This window comes from Microcebus murinus, chromosome 9 (assembly GCF_040939455.1).
Source record: "Microcebus murinus isolate Inina chromosome 9, M.murinus_Inina_mat1.0, whole genome shotgun sequence".
Classification (NCBI taxonomy): domain Eukaryota; kingdom Metazoa; phylum Chordata; class Mammalia; order Primates; family Cheirogaleidae; genus Microcebus; species Microcebus murinus.
The window spans coordinates 87,962,980-87,985,023 of record NC_134112.1 but is presented as its reverse complement, the minus strand read 5'-3'; the positions used below and the strand labels follow the sequence as shown (position 1 = coordinate 87,985,023).

Below are 22,044 nucleotides of genomic sequence, written 5' to 3'. Positions count from 1 at the left end.
TTGACACACACACACACACACACACACACACACACACACACACACACATCATAGGTTTATTTGGTCCCCCATGATGACTTCTAGCACCATGGACAATGAATAAAGCCACAATGCTTCTATGTTATTTTTCCCTTAATAAGAAAATATCTTAGGATTTCTACTGCACGAGGTTCAGGTGAGCATTGGCTATATACTGTCACTTTATTTTTCTTTAGCTCAAGTTTAAAGCTCTCCTAGTTGCCATCTTCTTGATCATTCCCAATCCTTTCTCTCTAGTTTGCCCTTTACCCAATGAAACTGAATGCTTACTCACATACCTTAAGCCATTTGGTGCTCACCTACTTTCTCTGGAGTTAGGTAAGACACCTGCCATCTATTTGATTTGGCAATGCTACCCAGCAACCCTTCTCCCTTTCCCTCTCCCTCTCTTTACCTGTCCTGAAGAAGCAGTGTTCTCCACCCCCTCTCCAGTTCTAGGCTCCCCTCTGTATTCACTGTCTCACCTGGTCTCACTTTGGGACTGCAATCAGCTCCTGTTTTGACAAGGCTGTATTGAAGATGGATCTGATATGTTTGAGACTCAGCTCAGCTGGGATGCCTGGCAGGCCAGGGCACCTGAGCATTTCCCTACACCTGGTCTTTTATCCCAGGCTTCTTCACAGCATTGTGGTCCTGGGGTCCCTGGAGGTGAGAATGGCAGCTGGCAACATCCTGAGGCTAGTCTGAGAAGTCATGCGTCATCTCCATTTGCCTTCTGTTGGCTAAAACGAGTCACAGGGCCAGCCCAGACTCAAAGGGTGAGGAAATAGACTCCATCGTTTGATGGAGTGATCTGTGAATAATTTGTGGCCATATTTAATCTACCACATTCCCTTACTTTCCACTCTCTTTAATTTAAAATGATGATCCTACCCTTGCAATATCCTGAACTTCTAACTCACCTGGAATCCCTGGGAGCCCTGCTTTTCTGTTTTTTGGTTTTTTTTTCCCCTTTGGTTCTGGATCCTAAGCTAGGGTCCAGATTTAGCAAATAAAAATACACGACATGTTTTCTTAGCACAAGTACATTCCGTGCAATTTTGGTATATACCTATGCTAAAAATAAAAACAAAACCCCTCTCCTCAGCTGGGTCTCCTCAGGGACATGAACCGTGAGAAATAGGATGATATTACTCTAACACTGTGGCTTTTCACTTTCCCTACTTCGTCTCTTTCCCCTAATAGAGCCTCTAAAATCACCTTTAACCCAAGCTTGTGGGGATTGGAGTTTCCAATCCCCAATGTATATCAGTATATACTACTTTGCCTGGATTCAAATTCAACTGGCACTTTGGTCTCTGAGACCTTCGATGAAAACCTAACATTCCAGTACAAACTAGTAGTTTCTCATCAGTCTGCAGTGTCTCTTGCAGAGGGTGAGCCATACAATACCACTCTGCCAACACTGATGGACACAAAAGAAGTCATTCTTTTTTGGGGTATGGAGGAGTGCTCATTTTCCCAGTATTTTGGTTAGATTTTGTAAATTAATTGGTTTAATATTTATGCTCATGAGAAAAAAAAACACCTCAAGATTTACAGTAATTATCTTAACTTTACTCCAGGCAAACAGTTCCTAAGGTCTCCAGAGGTGTCCTATACCCTCCTTACCTCACCAGTGTCCTAACTGGCCAGTAGATACCTGGGAGAACTGGGAGAAAGACAGTGGAGATAAAGTACAACTCGTCTCTTCTGTTAGAAAATAAAATCTTATTATGATCTTCAGTCCAATGATCACTACATTTTTGACGATGGCAATTTTTAACACTTTACTGCTGTAGCTGGATAATGGGAACTCAAATGCAATTGATTTTTATTGAAATTAGTTTTTATCAACCTGATAAACATTATCAGTTTCATTCTTGATATCCATATCATCATTCCTATTTATTCAGGAATATGGATGTGAAATCTTTTGTTATAGGCTAATTCACCTGGCTCTGGGAAAGCTAAGCACTTCAGCTGAACTGCTTGTTGTCTTTATTATCTTTAGTTGCTTATTTAGTTTATATCAACCTTTGCATTTTGGAATTGAAAACTATCTTTGCAGAGCCATTCATCTCTTTTAAATTATGTAAACTCCTTTAAATTATAGTGGTCTTGAAGTCAGGGACAAGTACACAGAAAACATTACCCTTTCTCTACACTGTAATCACCTTCTTAGTGGGATCTCTGTTGATTAAAATAGTTAGTCTCTCCTAACTTGGTAATGGTGATAACTCTGCAATTCCTCCGGCCTGACAAAGAAAATAAACAGCCTTTTCCAAGAGGCCTCAGTGAGGCTGGGCTTTAGCATGAGAATTTTAGTAGTAAAAAAAAAAAGAAAAAAAATCTGAGCAGTTTGAATTCATGTACATGAAAAAATGAATAAGGAAAATGTGTGCACTGTGCCAAAGATTAAAAAAAAAAAAACAACTTTCCTCCTAATCATCAAATGGTGCAAATCTCTTCAAGGTCTAATTATTTATTTTACAATTTGGTTTGAATCTGCCCTGTGGCTTCCTGTAATATAAATCTGAAAAATTGTTCAACGACCTGACCGTAAAGAAGCTTTTAATAGCAATAGTTCTGAGGACTCCACGGGCTCTTTTCAAGGTGCACAGCAGATAGACGCTGTCTGCTGCTGGAGCGGATCCTGCCTTTGCTGGCTGCACCCTTGCTCCTTTGAGTCCCCTCCCCTCCGCTTTGCCCCCTTCTCATTGGATGTTTATGGGGAAAGAGCGTGGGCCACCATCAAGACGTCTCCTGAACAAGAGTCCAACGGAGAGAGAGAGGTTATTCTCCCAGACACACCGGCCAGCCATTTATTTCTCTTCCAAAGGCCCTTTCAGAGCAGGCTGGGGGCTGTTTGACAAGAGATGTGTGGCACGTTCTGCAAACGCGGCAGGAGGCCTGCGTTCTTCTCATCCTGCATCTTCTGCCTTTGGACCTCGTCTCTCATATATACAACATGCTGCTTTCCTTTATGAGAAACTGGAATTCGGGCATTTAGAGGGTTGAAAAAGAGACTCAAGGAGGAGGAAGGGAATTAACAATTCCACAGAGACAGGGTGAGAGACCAAGGATACAGGGGGGTTCCAGCCCAGATTCCCCTCTGTGGTTCCCGCTTTTCAACTCCTTTCAACCATATTTTCCCGCTCCCTCCCCCGTAGTTTACCCCTGCAAGGGATTCTTGGGTTGTTTTGTTTCTTTACTACCCTGCACATTTTGCTCCTTTGTTTTTATTCTCCCCCACGCCTACCCCAATGCCTCCTACTGCTTTTCCTGATAGAAATCTCACTCAGGCATTTCCTTTTTGATTTCAATGGCTTATTTTGTCTTCCCACTTTTTCTGCCTTCAGTCTTTCTTTTCTTTTTTTTTTTAAGCCCCCCCCCCCTTTTTCTGCCTCTGGTCCCAGAGAGCACGGGACCACCGTCCTGCTGGGACAGGATGACAGTGCTGTTAGCAGTCCCAGTGCCAGCTCTCCCCACATCTGTGCAGTCTTTGTCCTGAGCAGAGGAGGATTTGGAATGGTCTGCTGGCAGCGTCAGGGAGACTAATGGGAAATGAGGGCCTGAGAGTGAGGCCATGGGAGGGGGAAGGAATAGCAAAGGGGATTTGGATACATTGTTGTGGGAAGCAAATTAAAGGGTGCATGTCACAAAGACACATCATATAGAACACAAATGCAACATCGATGAGAAAGTTGCATCAGCAGAAACCGGGGTGTCCGATGGAAGAGCCTACGGGCAGCAACGTGGGGACTTGGAAAGCTTGAGCGCTCGCCACATGTTCACTTTTTCATTTTGAAAGATTTGTGAAGTTTTGCTTCCTTGCGCATTTCCTGGGCGCCACTTGAATATTGATGTATTTGTCCCCTTAACAGAGTGTAATTTCCAGACTTGACCGTTTTTCCCTATAGCACCGTCTATGGGATCCATGTTTCAATTATGGCTCTTTCTCCGAAAAGCAAAAGTGATATTATCTGGGATCTCAAATGATTTAAAAATGTCTTTTATTCATTCATTCATTAAAACATTTCAATTTTGTCCCAGGCATTTCTGAGAAAAAAAAATGTTACAGTAATAATCACTCACTGCTAACCTCTACTGTTTTAAGTGTTTTAAATACATTAACACGTTTAATTCTTACAACAACCCTACACAGGAAGCTCTCATCTCCATTTGACAGGTGGTGAAAAACATGGTAAGATTAGGTTACTTGCCAAAACTTGTACGTATATATGAAATGGCCTGTGCCCTCCTACTCCCAGAACCAACAAGGGAAATGAAACATGCATAAACTCCCACGTACAGGGTAGCTCCATGTGAATACTTGCACAGAGCTCAAGTGACAACTGGTACAGGTTCTGGAAGAGCGGTGATTGTTTTATCTGGAAATTTCATGGAGAAATTTGCACTCATATTCCCTTAGTAGGGATTCTACAGTTTCTTTTCTTTTTTTTTTTTTTTTTTTTTTTTTTTGGTGCAGGTCAGCTGAGAAATGAAGTGTGAACATTTTAGTAAAACCTGGGAGGGACAGAAACCTGAGATTTCTTTTTCTATTCAGGGAACAACAGTGAGTTCTCTGCGGAAGATTTGATGGCATTCCTTCAAATTCCTTAGGGGTGATGGAATAGTATCCACCATCAGAATATATATATGTGTGTATATAAAATAAGCACCAAACCCAAATGTTGCCCATTGATATACATTGAAGGAATTCAATCTTCTTTATTTTTTTCTCTTGTATTTTTCTCTTTTTCTTTTTGAAAAAATCGTAGGTGCTATTATTTATACTTTTTTGTTCTTTCAAGAGAATCTGTGTGGTCTTTGTTGGTTTTTGTCTCTCTCTAGTCCTCCCTCCTCCAAATCTTACACCAGTGCTATTAAAAAACACAGGGCACTATTAAACATCACAGTGTACTGTGGCAGCTCAGCTCTCAATTGGTCGGTGCTGGACCAAACACGGAGGAAGACGGCAGCCTTGTGTTAGGCCACTGCTGGCATCCACTCTTCCTGTTTCTTCCTCTGCACCCCCTTCCTTGCTAGCACCATGCAAACATATTTTAAAGCCAGCCAAAAGATGATTAGAATATGTACCTGTGCAGTTAAAACTAGCTCCCCATGCCCATCTACATGAGCTGGCTGCCACCCTTCTCTCTTTTTGGCCAGTGTTCAAAAGGTTCTGCTATTTGGGGATTATCTGTGTTGATGGAAGGATAAGAAAAATTGGGGTTAATTAAATTGATTATTTCAGAGCCACTCCCAAAACCTTTAATTGGAGTTTCTTTAGATATTAATTGAAAGCAAACGTTTCTTGTTTTAGTATTAGCGCCTCTTCCTCTCACCCCTGCCAGCTGCAGAAGATTAAAGAGTTAGGAGGGAGGGTGACGAGCCCTGGGGCCCTGCCTGGCTCGCAGATGGGAGGTCATCTCTGGAATAATTCTGGTGTGGCTGCATTTGTAGTGATTGTGGTCAGAAATTGCCAGGAAAAAGGTCACTTTTCTTGCCCCCACCTTCATATTGTCAAATTACTGCTATTCTAGCCCAATTAAAATGCTTTGGTGTTCCCTCCCTAGCGGAGAGGCTTAGGCCTGGGAGGACCAGGGGCCCACTGTGGTGCAGCTCTGAGAGCACTGAATGACAGTGCCGAATAAAGGAGAAAAGTAAACAAGGTCTCTGTTGCCTAAATATTTGTGCAATTAGCAGTATTGATGGGAACAGAACTATTACACTAGCGGGGCTAGGCTGCTCGTGTTCATGGAATTCTTTTCAAAATGAATGGCTTAGAATGTTTGCTGAAGGTGACAGGCGCTCTTTCAAAGGATGACTGGGTGCAGCGAGCCTTTTGCTCCTGATGTGGGGAAAGCCTTGTCTGCAGTTAAATAGGCCTGGAGTGCTTGGTGCTCAAGATGTATGTTTTGAGTCAACAAGTGGCTTCCAATGCAAGTGGGAGTGAAGTGACCCTTTTACATCATGGTCCTTCAATGATGTTCCGACTTCTTGACTTAGCGTGACCTGCAGTATTTTGCCAGAGAATAAGACACTTAATACTGTCTAAACTTTGAGCAGTGCCTGTGGTGGGCCAGGCACTCTTTGAAGCATATTGCTTGTAATGACTCCTAAAACCTCATAACAACCCTATGAGATAAATATTATTATTAAGTTGACTTTACATATGCAACAACCAAGGGACTAAGAGATTAAATAAACTTGCCCAATATCTAGTAAGTGGTAGAACTGGGATTTTGAACCAGGGAGCGATTATTTACGGCCTGATTATGGCCCCATATACTATTTTGCACGGAGGTGGGGGGAGGGATTATTATTCATGTTTTCTTACATAGTAGTGAGGAACAAAAAGGAATGAGTTTAACTTTTGTTGAATTCTTAGCATATGGTAGGTGCTAGAGGGATACAAAAATAATAAAGGTATTCTTATGCTCAAGGGAGCTAGAATGATTTAAGGAGGCAAGGCATACATTTGAAAAGCAAATACATAATAAAAGGGTAGGACCAATAAGCGATAATTTTTTCTTTTTATTTTACGTACTAGTCCTTGTACCAAATAAGTGTTATGGGAGTTCAGAGAAGGGATAGATTTCTTCCATCCATGATCATCTTTTCAGAAGAAGATCTTGAGCCAGACTGGGCTTTGAAGGACATGTGAGATTTAGGTGTGTGGTTAGACGAGGAAGCCTGTTCTGGACAGGGAGAGTGAAGGCTTCAAGCTCTTAGACCCGAGAAGCCTAAGAAAGATATGGTTATTTGTGCAGTGACCAGTTTACCTTTTCTGAAAAATGGAACCCTGGGAACAAATTAGGAAGGGTAGTTCCAAGTGAAAGACTGTGAGTCTCAATGTTTAAATACTTGGGAGTAAACTGTGTATATGATATATTAGAAACTTGGAAATCGATGATACAAGACCTTATTTTTTATCTTTCCAATAACAGTTTCTACATGCTAATTGTGTCCCAGGCAGAGGCCCGCTGGAGGTCTATTTGTCAAATTGGACAAATAGGAGGGACGGATGGCAGAGGCAATGCAAGGGAAGGCTCGCTGGGTCCCAGTGAATAGGAGAGGTGAGAGAGGAGGCCAGGATGGTTTAGCTCTTAGATGAGGAGGAGGAGGATTGTGAAGTCCTGTAACATCTCAGTCATCTTCTCCTTGGCCAATGACTTCTCCTTAGCCAATGGTTAAACAGTCATAGCCTCTTCTCCCCTTCTTCTTCTTCTGCTCAATAAGTTAATTTTCAATAAATATTAGTAATTATTGAAAATTATTCCCAATACAGAGAGCCAATCACCTGGGTCATATTTTTTTAAGACAAAAATACTGAAAACCCAGAACCATGTTTGGCACTTCCTAGAATATTTATTCATCGAGTCAACCAATTTTTAAGCATCTTCTTGGCACCAGGCTCTATGCTAGGCACTGAGGAGTGACAGTCATGGACAAAGCATAGGCAGGAACTCCAAGGGGCTGACTAGAGTCTAGTTATGGAAGGAGACAAATCAGCAAGTGATTTTAAAATGTTTTACAAGTGTCATGATTAGTATAAATACGACCATGTTATTATCATATATCCCCACTTGCTTGAGATGGATTTGGATGATAAATTTGGATGATATTTGGATGATAAATTATTTTACCACCCAACTATAGGAAACAGGATCAATACGTAAGGTGAAGAATCATGTAGGCAGAGTGTCTAATACAATATTTGGAGTGGAGTCATAGAAGGCTTGATCAAAAAAAACAAAGTCTTGGCCGGGCGCTGTGGCTCACGCCTGTAATCCTAGCTCTTGGGAGGCCGAGGCGGACGGATTACTCAAGGTCAGGAGTTCAAAACCAGCCTGAGCAAGAGCAAGACCCCGTCTCTACTATAAATAGAAAGAAATTAATTGGCCAACTGATATATATATAGAAAAAATTAGCCGGGCATGGTGGCGCATGCCTGTAGTCCCAGCTACTCGGGAGGCTGAGGCAGGAGGATCGCTTGAGCCCAGGAGTTTGAGGTTGCTGTGAGCTAGGCTGACGCCACGGCACTCACTCTAGCCTGGACAACAAAGTGAGACTCTGTCTCAAAAAAAAAAAACATAAAAAAAAAAAAAAAAACAAAGTCTTAACTGGTACCTGCAGGCTGAATCGGGCAAGGGATTTCAGGGAAAGACACAGTGGTGGAGAGAGATAAGGGTGGACTTTCTAAGCAGTGCTTGCTTATTGAATGGGTTAATGAACAAATAAAACATGGTGAAATTTCAGAATATTTCAATTCTTAGTGATGCATCTATAATCATTTAATATGTATCTATAACATGTATTCCTGGTCTGGTAGGAGAACCTTTACAAAAAGTAGATTTTAAAATAAGGAAACTGAATTAGATGATACGTATGGTGTCTTACAGCTTTACTAATACACAGATAAGGCCCCATCCCAAACAGCCTGCAGCTAGAGAATCAAAGTCTCGGTTCTTAAAGCCCACCTGCTTGGCCCCTTCCTTTCTCCTTAGCCATTTAGTTATTTTTAAGTTATTCTATTTCAATTCATTTTATTTCTTCAGCTCGACTGAAAGGTCCTTGACAGCAGAGACCGCACCGTTCTTTCGTTCTTTTGTATCTACCATGCTGTTCATATGGCTCCTGGAGATTGGGAGACTGGTGAGGAGGAGGTGGAGGGATCTTTTCATTCTTCTTTTGGTCTTATTACTTCTATCACATAATATAGTTTTTACTCAGCTTTCAAGGCATTTTAGTGCTGCAGCTATAGATTATCTGTTAATGGTCAGTTTTTTTGAGCTTATTTTTGATGGACGTCTCACTTTCTTTTTACTTAGGACCTTCCGAGTTATTGGATATGGCAGACAGCGAAACGTGAGTGTTGCCTTTCTTTACGTAGTTTAGATTATTTAGAACATATCCAGGAAAAGACTATAGTCTATGGGGACCATTATAGGGACTTTCACCTGATTTTAGCTTCATTGATTAAAATTCCACTTTCAGCTGTATTTATAACTCTGCAAAGCTAATCTTATAATTTGAAAATTACACAATGCACATGGATTGTGTGTCATAATGAATGCTTGTGTGCATAGTCAATGCTATTCATCTGATAGAACTTCCTACAAGGAAGACACTTCTGCACTGGTACATCTTGGACTGCTGAGAAGTGTAAATACATTTGCTTTTTTGTGTACCCATCACATTTATTCTTTCTCAACTGGGATTTGTGATAAAATGAAGCCCTACTGCCCTAAGGCATCCTTTTGCAGATAATGACACTTCTGTCTAGTCTAGAACGGGAACAATTATGGAAATTATGTACCACCACTGGAGCACTGCGGGCATCGTAACTCCAGTCATTTTCTGTGCTGTGGTTCAGATGAGGAACCCTAGTTGAGAAGGTCATCCACTCTGGGAAGGAGCCTAAATGGACAATGTTTGTCTTCAACCTTCCTATTCCTACGGCAGCAAAATAGCTACTGGTCCTCAAACAAACAGAAACAAAGAAAGGCTGTCCAACTAACCCTGAATGCCAAATGGGAACCACTAGAGAACTTCAGAGAAATTTGAAAGGGGCTAAAGGAGACAGGGGTGGAGAGGAATGAGGCGGCGAGTAGCTAAGTGGGTGGGCGCAGGAGTAGGAGTGAGAGTGGAGACGAGCGAGCAGGGTAGAGCGGGAGTCACCGGGCGTGGAAGGAGAGGTCCACTGCTCCGTGGGGCTGGTCCACACACCTGCTCGTCCCACTGGCGCGACTGGAAGTGCTGCCCTCACTTACCCAGGCCGCCTTCCCTAAGGGCTTGTGACTGATTTTTCATGAAACACTTTGGGGCTCAGAATGGGAACAACCTTCTCCATGTACTGCCTGTCAGGGGTGGGGAAACCGCCACTTCCCCTTGCCCTCTTCCCACACTGAGTGGCTGGCCTCAGGCCTGCTGCCCACTGGGGAGAGATTTGGCTCCCGAGCTCTCCCAGAGTCTCACTGTGCCTGTCACATACCCTCCCCCGCGGCCCCTCCTTCCGCCTGCCACTCACCCAGTTCCCAGAGCGGGTAGAGCAGAGTGGGTGTTGGCCTGGTTCTTTGAAGTTGGGTTCCCAGGGGCTTTTCCCTGGTGGCCAAGTGGTGGTCTCCTAAGCACTGGGTGACATGTCTGAAGGGCGCATGGCTCTCCACGCTGCGGTGCCCTTCACGCTCTGCCCAAATGGAGGCACAGAGAGAATTGCGTTCAGACACACACCTACACCGTCAGTCTATTTAACAGTGTCACTGAATATAACCTAAAGCAAACATTAGTAATTTAAAAAAAAATATCTCTAAGCCTAGTAAACCAACATTGTTAGGAAAGAGGCTGGAGTCAGATATTACAGTCTAATAATATCTGGTGATACTCAAGGAATTTTTAGACACCCCTTTGCCCGCCTCACCCGAATGTGCTCTGCTGCCGAGGTCTAAGCTGTCTGTGGGGAAAGAGGCTAAGGAGCTCGCAACATCAGCGGCTGGGCAGGCTACCGTCCCCTTACCACTCTCCTGCTGCCTCCAACCCCTTTATGGGTGCTTTCCCATTTCATCTTTGATTTAGGGGTGAGACTGCACTGCACAAGGCCGCCTGCCAGCGGAACCGGGCTGTGTGCCAGCTTCTGGTGGACGCAGGAGCATCTCTGAGAAAGACGGACTCCAAGGTAACTCGATGAGTGAGTGCAAGCATCCTCCCACTGGGCGAGATGGCGGGCACCGTTGCCTTCATTTGTGCCCATAGTACAGGCGTCCATTCTGCGCTTATGGAAGTGCCTGGGGCTTTGGAAAAAGGAGGAAAAAATAGAGTGCTTCATTTAGAGAAACTGCAGTTTAAATGTATAAGCACAAAGGGAGGCTGTGTGCTTGCCTATGGGGCTTCATAAACCTCTGAACACGCTGGCCTTGGGCTTCGGGGCTGTCCTGAAGAACGCCAGCAGCCGAGTCAAGGGGAGGTGAGGCCCAAAGCCCCAGGAGGGGGGTCAGGACCACGTTCAAAGACTTTGGCCTGATTGCTGAGAAACCCTTTGGGATTCCTCCTTCAGTACTTAATCTAGTGTAGTATAGAGCCTGTTATTTATGTTGCCCCGTATATGGGTGCCAAAGCGATTCCCTGTTGGCTCCGAGGATGGTGAGTCCTGGCTTTGAGACAGTTATAATCTTAAATCTGATACATTTATGTCGTTCTCTTTTGTAAAAAAAGTTTCTTGCCATTTGTTTTCTTTTATCATTTCCTAAAAGTCAGCCTCAGAAATGAGATGACAGTCATTGATAGGTATAGGAATAAAACCTAAAGAAAGTTAAATATGGCCTTGGACCAGTACCTGAACCCACATCCAAATTCAGCTCTTTGACAATCCTGTCCAGCGTTGTTTCACTGACTCGATGGCTCTCATTTGGTGACAGAACGCCCCACTGCCCCAGCAGGGCGATGTGTGACAGCAGCAGCAAAGCTGGATTGCACTTGTGGTTTGAATAATCCGTCGTGTTGCCCACAGCGGTACCTACGGCATCGTGGCTTGGAATGCGGCTAGTTTCTCTGCAGCAGAAGTTACATAAATCTGGATTCAACGTGTGCGGCTATTTTAATAAGATGGCAGTGAGGCCAGAAACTGCTAGTGTGGCACATACACCAACGTTGATTAGAAAGTGCCAGCAGGCAGAGCCGAGGCCTCAGCAGATACTCTGTTTGGAAGGACTGAGATTGGGTATATGAGTCATTTCAGTTTACAGAGAGCACCCAAGAGAAAGGGTTGCAAGAGGTGGCAAAGCAGGTATAGCTTAGTAGAGTTGACCCAAGACTGAGAGGGAGAAAAAGAGAGAGGGAAAGAGAAGAGCTTACACAGAAGATCAACCCCATAGAGGATCCTGATGAGCTGTGAGAGTTCTAAAGCACCCTGGGTAGACTCCGGGAAAGGGCCAACCACGTAAATGTAGCGGGTTGCAGAGAAGAATTTTAACATATAGATAAGGCCTTCATTAAGCAAGTACTGTGTAACCTAGGTTTTGGGCTAATGAATGTAGCCATGACACATAGATAAGTGGCTCAGGCACCTAATTAATGGCTTGAGCTCCATTAGACTGACTTACGTGATGAGAATATGCCTATGTGCAATTTTGCCCTGGGGCTTCCTCAAACCTCAGCGTGCTGTGAAAAATAACTTTGTCTCCCTAGTGGTCCTTTCTTTCCTCTCTGAGCCCGTTGCATTGCACAGAATTCTCCACTTCCCTGGGCACCCACCAACGCCCTTGCTCTCTGACGGGCCCCCCGCTGCCTCAATTCCTCCCTAGGCATATCAGACACAGGGGAGCTCTGTCCTGGTTTCTAGATGGTCTGTTACCTGTGGGCTAGCTCATTGAGTATGTTACTTCAAATGTCATATTCTTCCCAGATGGTATTTGTGCTCAGGTGTTTTGATGTTTAACCTGACTGAGAAACACACACCTGGTGAGCAGGATTGGTGGGAGCCAGGCTGTGGGCTAGGGTGGACCTTGTGGGACCACGCAGGCCACAGCAGGACAGCTGCCTATTTATCATACAAAGGCCAGTCCTGTGCTCAACTCAGATAATGGCAAGAAGGGGAGGATATGCATAAAATAGAGGACAAGCCAGCTGAGAATAGGGAAAGCTGGCTTATGAGCCGGTCCCCCTTTTTTATCTTTCTGAATTTCTGAATCAGATAAATGGACTCAATGTTCTTTGAGATTTCTTCCTGTTTTGGGTTGTGTATGTGTGTGTTTTTTTTTTTCAAAATGCAAATAGCTTTATTATTTTTATGATTATAGTACATCCTCACAAGGAAAACTAACAATGTAGAAAAACATTCACAAAATAAAAAGCAGAAACAAAAATCACTTGAAATCCTACAACCTAGCCCTAAATGCCATTAAACATTTAATGATCTCTCTTCTCATGTTAGCGTGTCTATTTCTCTCTCTCATTTTTTCCCAATCAGATGAAGTCATACTATATATACTTTTAAGTGATGTTCTAAAGATCTTACCAGATGAAGTAATACAGCTATCTTTTATTCCTTTTTAGGGATTCTTTAATTTTATCATTCTGTAACTTGATACTAGGTTAAAGCTAAATATGATAATTATAACTGAATTTTCTCCTGGAGTGTGTTGGAGAGAAGCAGTATCCAGAGAATTTCTCTTATTAGAGAACAGTTCCTTAGAAATTAACTCAAAGGCCCACCTCAGCCATTTCTCTGAATATTTGGAAGCTGTGAATTCCAACCTCATTATTACTGAAGTAAAGACAAGATAGTCTACTAAGGCTGTAAACAAGTTGAATAAGAATTATTATAGGAACTTTAAGCTAGTGGTTAAATCTTAAATCCTGACTAAATAAGTAAAATTTTAGAAAGTGTCTAGAGATATTGTTACTTCCCCTGTATCATCTGCTTCACATACCCTCGTAGGCTACTTAGAGCAGGTGGAATTGAGGTCAACAGTATCTGTTGGGATAGCTGAGATGGAGGCTGAAAAGTCTTTGATAGTTTTTATAAAACTTGTGTGCATTTGTGCATGGAACTATTCCTTTGGTACAATGATCATGCCTCTACCCTTTCCTTAGAACTTAATGAAACTTTTTAAGTAGATAACACTGTATCACTGAACAAAAATTAGAAATTCCAAGGAATGTTAAGTAACACCTATAAGCATTCAAAAGAATGGACACTCTCCCTCCTTTTACTGCTGACTTTTATTCACTGGCCTCATTTTAAAAATATCAAAGGTATATACGTGTGTGTGTGTGTGTGTGTATACACAAATGTACAAAAAGAAGTATAATAGGCTGTAAGCAATTACATGATCATTTAAAATGTTGATGTAGAAGATTTAATGACACAAAAAATTTGTGATATTTAATTAAGTTAGAAAGTTTATATAATAGTATGTAAACAAAAATGTGGGGTTTTTTTTTCATGGTAAAGAGTGCTTTATTGGTGGCAGTTAGCACAAGTCCATAAATTTGATCCTTAAAGAAGAGCTCATTTATTTATCAGATTACTGATCCATAGAAAGCTGAATGAAATTGAACCAAGTGATTGCTAGGATGACTGAAGTCTATCCTGCTTCTTGAAAAATGAAGCCACAGTCGGCCGATGGATGTCATCTGCTGTTCCACCACCTGTCAGAACCATGATGACTCCATACGGGAAGACATCCGCTATCCCACCTGTTAGATGCACTGGGATTCCATTATCCTCCCAAAACAGCTTTTGTTTCTCTGGAACTTCATTTTCCAAATGCCTGTGTGAAGTGGTGTTTATGGTCCTCTGGGCAGTCGGACCAAGAGCCAACAGATTCCACAGTATCCTGGCTCAGTCACAGCCCACCAACCACGACAACTGAACGCCGGGAATGAAGATGGCAAAATGTGGTTTTATTTTTATAAAAATAATTATGCGTAGAGGTATAATAGAAAAAGAGGAAAATGGTTACTCAGTGGAAGAGTAACAGTGCTTGTCTTAGTTTAGAAGAATGATTGATAATTATTATTTTCTTCTTTGTGCTTTCCAACTCTCCCAAGATTTTTTTAATCAACATCCATCATTTTGTATTCAGACGTTAACTCATTTTTTTTGGAGAGATGAAGTAGCCATAAACTGGGGAGAACTCAACTGAAGACTTTGAAAGCAGGAAAGAAAACCTTTCAAATTGTTTTTGGTGATCTTTTCCTTTCAGTTTCTGCTCATTGATTCCCAGAGTTGAGCACGATGGAAAAGTCCTGACTTAGAGATGCAAACACCTGTTTCCCTATTTTTTCATTGAGTGATTTGTGTCTCCCTTCCTCCAGAAAGGATCTGTGTCCCAAACTCACTACGCACACTGTTTCCTCCTGTATACTCAGACTCTGTGAACTTCTATTTCCTTAGATGTAAACCCCACCTGTCAAAAGTGATAAACTCTTTCTCTTTAACCTTACCAATCTCATGTGTCCGATAGAATGCATATATAAGATAATAAATTTGAAAGTGTCTTGTGAATTCTAAAACACCAACACCTAATAAGAAGGATTCTTATTAGCAAGTAATCTTTGGGTAGCCCTGTTGCTGTGATTTTTTTTTTTTTAATCTCACATTGAGTGTTTGTGTCTCTTTCCTTTTCACTATTAACCTATAGGGTAAGACACCTCAAGACAGAGCACAGCAAGCTGGGGACCCAGATTTGGCTGCTTACCTAGAAAGCCGTCAGAACTATAAGATCCTTGGCCATGAGGACCTGGAAACTGCTGTTTGACCCTGGTAGATGGACAAAGAGAACGTGAGCAAGCATATCACCTATGCCCTCCCAGCGATTGGGCAGCACCCCTGGACGAAGCTGATGGAATCCATAAATCTGTCTCTCTCCTGCAAGAATCTGAGACCATGCCACCAGTTTTTAAGGGCTACCACTATGTACAACAGAACATGATAGCCCATTGAGAAAGAGGCAGGGTACCTGGAGATTTGTGGAATACAGTACGAGTTCCACAAAATTCGATCCTTATTGCTTCCAGCAAGTAGCATGAACTTCTGTGTTCACCTGTATAATTTATTTTAAAGATTCAAAGGATGTTCGTATTAATGGCACTGCTCCCTCCTCCCCCTATGCATTCATTTTTCCCCTGTACCACATAATTCTACTGCAACTACCCATCAATTCAAAAAAAATATGATATTATTTCTTCTCTTTACATCCAGTCTCCGAAGACCACAAGATTGTCTGGAGGTCTTCTAAACCCTCTGGAGGTCCTGCAGAAACATAACTATAAAACCACTTCCATTTCCAAGATGAAATATATCAAGACTACTTAGTGACTCTTTGCATGTCCTACCCCCCACCCCACCCCCCATTTCATTATATAGGAGCTGGGAAGTGCCACATGGATAATGTCAACTTGTGTGCTATATCTCTGAGGTATGGTGAGGTGGCATGGGAGTTGTCTGCGCTTGGCGGTACCTCAGAGAGGTAACCCAGGGGTCGGCCCGGGCTGCTGGGCTGTATAGTCCATAGCCTTGCAGGACTGGTTCCGCTTGGGCTGTTTGTACAGCTCCGTACTGCCTATGTGTAGCCATCTTTGCCTTTTGCTGCAATAGAGATGAGCAAAGGATTCAGCAGAGGCCCACAGTTAGTTTGCAGAACCACTCAATTTTAAGTGCTGTTTAAATTGCAGAGCAGAAAATCGTGTGTGGGAACTGTGGTTACAGGAAATGGAGCACTCTAACAACGTTTACGTCTAAACTTTGTTGAGTGATAATAGAAAGCAGCCTAATTGACTTGAAAAAAAAAAAAAAACAGCAAGAGCAAAAGTAGCAACATATGTCAACATATGTCACTTAAGCAAGAAGACAGTCATTGGAATGTTGCACGGAGGCTAATAACTTTAGACTCTTGGATGCAGTAGTGAGAGGGGCCTCATTTTAGGTTTTTCTTCTAGATTTTTGGTTTTCATTACTCCAAGTAAGCCTTGACCCAAGGACAAACCCTTGTTGACTAAGTTCCACTCCCAGATTTCTGGGATGTTTGGATCTTTCTGATGGATGCTTCAACTGTTACTTGTCAGGCCCCATGGTCATACCTGATAACCCCATTTTCCACGTGTGGGGTAGTCTAATATATTATTTTCCCTAGTTTACTTTCCCCTACCAGAAAGTTCTCAGTGCAAACCACTGTGGGAATCTAGCCAGAAATGTCTGTCTGGTAGTGGAATTGCAACGTCTAATCCTGCCACGGATTGGATGGTACTTGAAGGTACCTCTATCAGGGACTCTGTGATAACTGAAATATCAGGAGAAAAAGTCTTCTAACTTTCTGTCCAAATATCTATTTGCCTTGGGTATAAGTCAAAAATAAAAGCGAGTGTCCAAGGATTCTGATTTTGGCTAAATCTGATGTCTCCTGAGCTTATTTCTGTTTTGCTCTTGGACACAGCAAAGTGCTTTTCTAGTGTTCGTGCATGTGATTGTTTCTCCACACTTACTTTAAAGGTCTGGTGGTGACATTTTGCTCATCTGAATCACATTTTGGTCACATATCACCATTTTGAAAGTACTGCTATGGTATGCAATGTTATGTAGGAACAGGCGTTTTATTTCCAGTCTCTCCGTGGTCATTTCAAAGTAAAATTGTTGGCATTATTTCTACCTGTGGGAGAATGGTTTTGTTGCAATTATGTCCATATATCAGTCTCATAAATGGAACTATCTTTTGAATTTTACAGGAACTATCTTTGAATTTTAAATTTTACTATCTTTTGAAGTAAGGCCTATGGTAGATTCTTTCCAGAAGCTGAAAAAATATGCTGCAGGAGAATTTAATCACTGTGCTTCTGCTGGGATATTTTTTTTTTCTAGTTGGTGGGACTGTCAAGGCAATGTTGTGATGACAGAAATATAATCCTTGAAGCAGATTGGAATCTGGCTTCGGATAGTACCTTCCATTCCCTGTACTCAGCCACACAGTTGGCCAAGCAGTAAGTTACTCAGACTGCTACTGCTGGGATGAAGGACTTAATTTTCATCAAATACTGTCTCACATTTCTCTGTGCATGCTAAATTTTCCAGAGAAAATTTAGGGTACAGGTGGCTATGAGCCAATTCAAATAACTCCAATTGAGGACACGAATAAATCCCTGATACGAAAAATGATGAGGTACTGACTACCATAAGGGTCCTGCTGCATTTGGAAATTGTGCCAAAATTTTAAAAAAGGCATTAGAGTCCTACATTATTGATGAGGAGTGTGATACATGATATATCTTTGAAAAAGCAAAAACCTCTAGGACTTGTGCTTTCCAAAAAAAAAGTGAGCAGAACAATCACATATTTAATATGGTTTCAACATTAAATCATCTCCTGTAGCATTTTTTTTTTTTCCTTTTTAAATGGTCACTAGGTGTGACAGCCTAAGTATACTGTATCCCTTTAATGGCCTATCTGGAAGCATAGAAGCAAATGGTCTGGTCCTGGTCTGAAAACCCATATAAACTATAACAGACATAAAACTATGGACTTCTAGAAGTATCATTTCTATAAAGTCCACTGAGACAGTAGGAGCAGCCGGCTTAGCTGGCTCCACCGTGTTGGCCCTTCATGCCATGGCACTGTCTGCTCTGGGATTTCGTTTTTAGATTAGGCTGATAGAGGGATGAAAAACAAGGAGTTATTAAAAGGCAACATGCCATAACCTTAAAGGCCATCATTTTTGCAACCTTAAGTTCCAGTATTGCACATTTAAAGAAACAGGACACGGTTCATCTGTGCTTTCTCACAGTTGAAGACTTGATAAAGAATAGAAGACTAGTAAACCAAGAAGGATATAAACACCGTGACTAGGAATTTCGCTTTGAGAGTCCACGTTTCCTCCCTAGAGGTGTGATAACCAAAACCAGCACAGGTTTTGAAACAGAATTCCGCTGGCAGCCGCACAGCCGTGGAGCGAGTGACGACTGGGGCAGAGCCTCGCAAATGCCCCTGCTCTGTGTCCTTCGCTGACAGCTGCTCAGGCAGCTCTGTCTGCGCTGGGAGATGCTTCGCAGCAAGTTCATTCTCATTCGGACCTAGCGACAGTCCCTTTGCCTAAAGGATTTCTGAAATTACTAGAATCCTTGTAATAGTCACGTCTTAGAAAATGTGGCACAGCAGTTTCATCTTATTACGTGACAATTTTATTAATTAATAGTTAGATTTTTTTAGTTATAAAAATGGCACATACTTTTCATAAAAGGTTTTAATACCGCAGATGAGTGTCATGTGCAAAGTCAAGGCGTTTGTGCTGGGGTTGTGTCCCCCTCCCCAGAGATAAAGAGTGTGAACGCGATAAACATTGCTTATATGTTACATCAGAAATACTCCATTCATACACAAGCACATATTCACGCACATACATAGAACCTTATTTGATACATATATGTGTATATCTACTGTACACCCATATATCGCATAGGTTTAGAAAAGAGAATAATTGTAAAAGAGTGCTGATCATCAGTATATATGTATAGTTAAGACCAACAGGCAAAGATAGATAAGGTAAAGGAGAATTTTCATTTATTTTTTGTTTCCATTATTACTAAGCTTAGTTCTACCACTGCATCACTATAACTGCACATGGCATTTGCTACTGCCTGTGTCGTAAAACCCATGACCACACAGTCTTGTAATTGTTTTTGTTGCTTTCCATGAAGCATGAAACCTATCTTAGCCCCAAGACTTACCTGTGCTATTTTTGGATTTCAAGTAAAGGAGAGTTCCTCCCTCTGTGATCCTTACACCACTTTACAAGGCTGAGTTTACAAAACTCACACCCAGTAGGTTGCTTAATGATATTTAATTAGGGCAAGTGACTGCCAGGAAGGGGTAGTAAGTTGGATGTAGGGTAGGGTCTGAGCAGCTTGTCTTCCTTCTAGTGGGAGTAGTAATGAAATCACTGAGAACAGCATGAAATTAATTATTTTGTTCAATTATGCTATTTAAAAATAAAAATAGTATTTTGTTAAAATGGCTCATCATAACCATCAAATAAAATTACTACTTGCTCTATGTAAATGAATTATGTTCATTTTAGGGGGGAAAAAGTACAACAATATCTATTAAATTAGCTTTCTGATTAATCTTTAACATTGATTTAGTATAAAATCACTTCTGTCCACATCTTAACTGAATCTCTCAATTCTTCTCACCCTGAGTTTCATGCTCAGCTGATTAGAAGTCCTGCAGTTCTTTCTCTGCGAAGCTTCTCAGACTGACCAGGGCCCCACCTTCTTCTGTATCCCATTCATCTCTCATCTCTTAGCCCTCTAATTTTCTAGCTACAATAGTTCTGCTCTTGAACTTTCTGTCACTACCATTGATAATTTTGTCATACAGCTGACAAATTCTTCTCCAGATATTGTGCTCAAAATGGATCAAAATGAAATTACCCTCTGGGGCAAGTATCCATTTTGCCCAAAGGACAAATAGATGTGCACTGGCCTCGATCATCTTATAGGATTATGGCAAACATGATTCTGAAACATAATCTGTCAGGTTTAGCAAATATCTGTCTTTGTCATATGGGAGTCCACAATCATGGCTGCCACTTCCACAGTGATGTAAGCAGCGTGCCCTGTGACATCACCTAGAAGACTAGATGGCATATTAATAGTTTTTTACTCCTCAGGGTCAGCTGGGGAGTTTTAGGCTGTCTCCCCACAGTTTAATGAGAAAGCTAACAGTAAGCAAAGAGTCGTACCCATGGACGTGCTCTCCCAGGACAATGAGATTCACTGAACTGGTCCCCAAAAGAGAGCAGAAAAAATAATTCTTAGACCATTGAAGCATACATTTTAAAGTAAAAATTTGAATATTGGATGATATCCTCATGATGGATAGATTCCAGAATCTATTTATATATGTATTCAGTCATTATGCATGCAATCATATATTCATGCACCAATCATACATGCGTATATTTAATCATTTATTGGAGAAATATTTATCACTCTGATGCAGGCGCCATGCTAAGGATATAACAACGAATGCAATAGACAAAACTCTGGACTGCATGGCGCTGGCATCTAAGAGAAAGTACAAGTTCCACGGTGATGAGTTCTGTGCAGAACTCCAGGGTACCCAGCATGTGCTGGAAGCTCAACCAAGGCTTTATTGTACCAACCCCTCACTAGTCAGCAATGTTGTGGTTCTATGAAAACAAATATTAACTAGAAAAAAATAATGATAGTTTGTCTTTCCATTTTCCTGGAGTCTTGGTAGTGTTCTTGAAAGTGTATTTGAAACGAAGACTTTAAGATAAGACATAGAAACACTACTAAATGAGGGCTAAGACTCATTTATTATAGCTCTCAAGGACAGATGTAGGAATAACAAACATAATTTGCAGTGGGTGTTGACTAAATATAAAGAAAAAGAGGTATAAATATTGTTTAATAGTGGGAGTGAGCATCCTTTCAGAGTTATAAACTTTTAGCCCCTGGGAGCATTCAAACAGAAGATACCTGGCAGACAACCTACCTTGAGGGGTGTTGTGATTAGGGGCGTGTGATTTGGGGGAGCTGGAATTAGATTCTATGATTTTTCAAAAGTTTCTTTTAAAGTGGCTTTGTTGAATGGCAGGATTTCATTTTCAAAAACTCATTGAAATCTTGATTTTTAATCTTTAAAAACATCACTTTATAAGTCAGAAGCTTTAAAATCTTTGGGGGAGGGATGGCCTCTAGTTACCATATAAAAAATTTGAAACCAACGAAGCATGAATTTAAGAGCTAGTAAAAAGAAAACATACTAAGAGGTGTAACTTAATCCAAAATACTTCTGGAAGCATTATGGATTTTGATGAATATTCTTAGGCCTTGTTAAGTAAAGTCCTATTAGAAATCTGTCTTACCGTCCATCCAATATAAAAAAGTGCTGTGATTTGATATTCTTAGAATTAAGTGTAATCTAAAATAACCACAGAAGAAAATTCTGCTAAAAGACATTTTGGAGCCAAGTAAATATGTACATGAAAGGCAATCATGGAAAATTCCTTGGCTTCTGCTACCAGCATGGTAATTACAAGAGACAACCTACCCATGGAAATAAAAAAAAAAAAAAATGGTGATCCAGGTTTTCCCCTAGCTTTCAAAAGTTCAATATTTTGAGCCAAGTGGTATTCTGAAATGGGAGACTTTGGTTGTTGGAAAAAGTGAAACCATCTTATTTCTCAACCCTTTAGTGAAATACACATATAGCTTTCACTATTTAATAGATGAAACACTCAGATCTATACTGTTTATTCATAACAATTTCAGTAATTTTTAAAATATTAGTGCTTAAACATTTTGATGCATCTTCTGACGCTTTTGAACTTCAGTACAACCCCATGAGGTGGATAATGCAGATAATACACTTTAGAGCAATGAATTAAACTTGCACAAATTCATACAGTAAGTGCTAGAACTGCGGTCTTTAGAAATTAACTTAACAGATTAACCTGTTTTCCAAGTAAATAATTTTCCACCATTGCCTTCAAGGATGTT

The 22,044-nt window shown here is 41.3% G+C and overlaps 1 protein-coding gene across 1 annotated transcript in view; it reads left to right on the top strand.

The window, feature by feature from the left end:
* The window catches only part of DGKI (diacylglycerol kinase iota), a 409,987-nt gene extending 391,088 nt beyond the window's left edge, over positions 1–18,899 (top strand). Inside the window, 3 exon segments of the mRNA XM_020289707.2 lie at positions 8,859–8,895; positions 10,603–10,702; positions 15,171–18,899. Coding sequence (XP_020145296.2) covers positions 8,859–8,895; positions 10,603–10,702; positions 15,171–15,287 — 254 coding nt within the window. The 3' untranslated portion in view covers positions 15,288–18,899.
* The last annotated feature ends 3,145 nt before the right edge of the window (positions 18,900–22,044 follow it).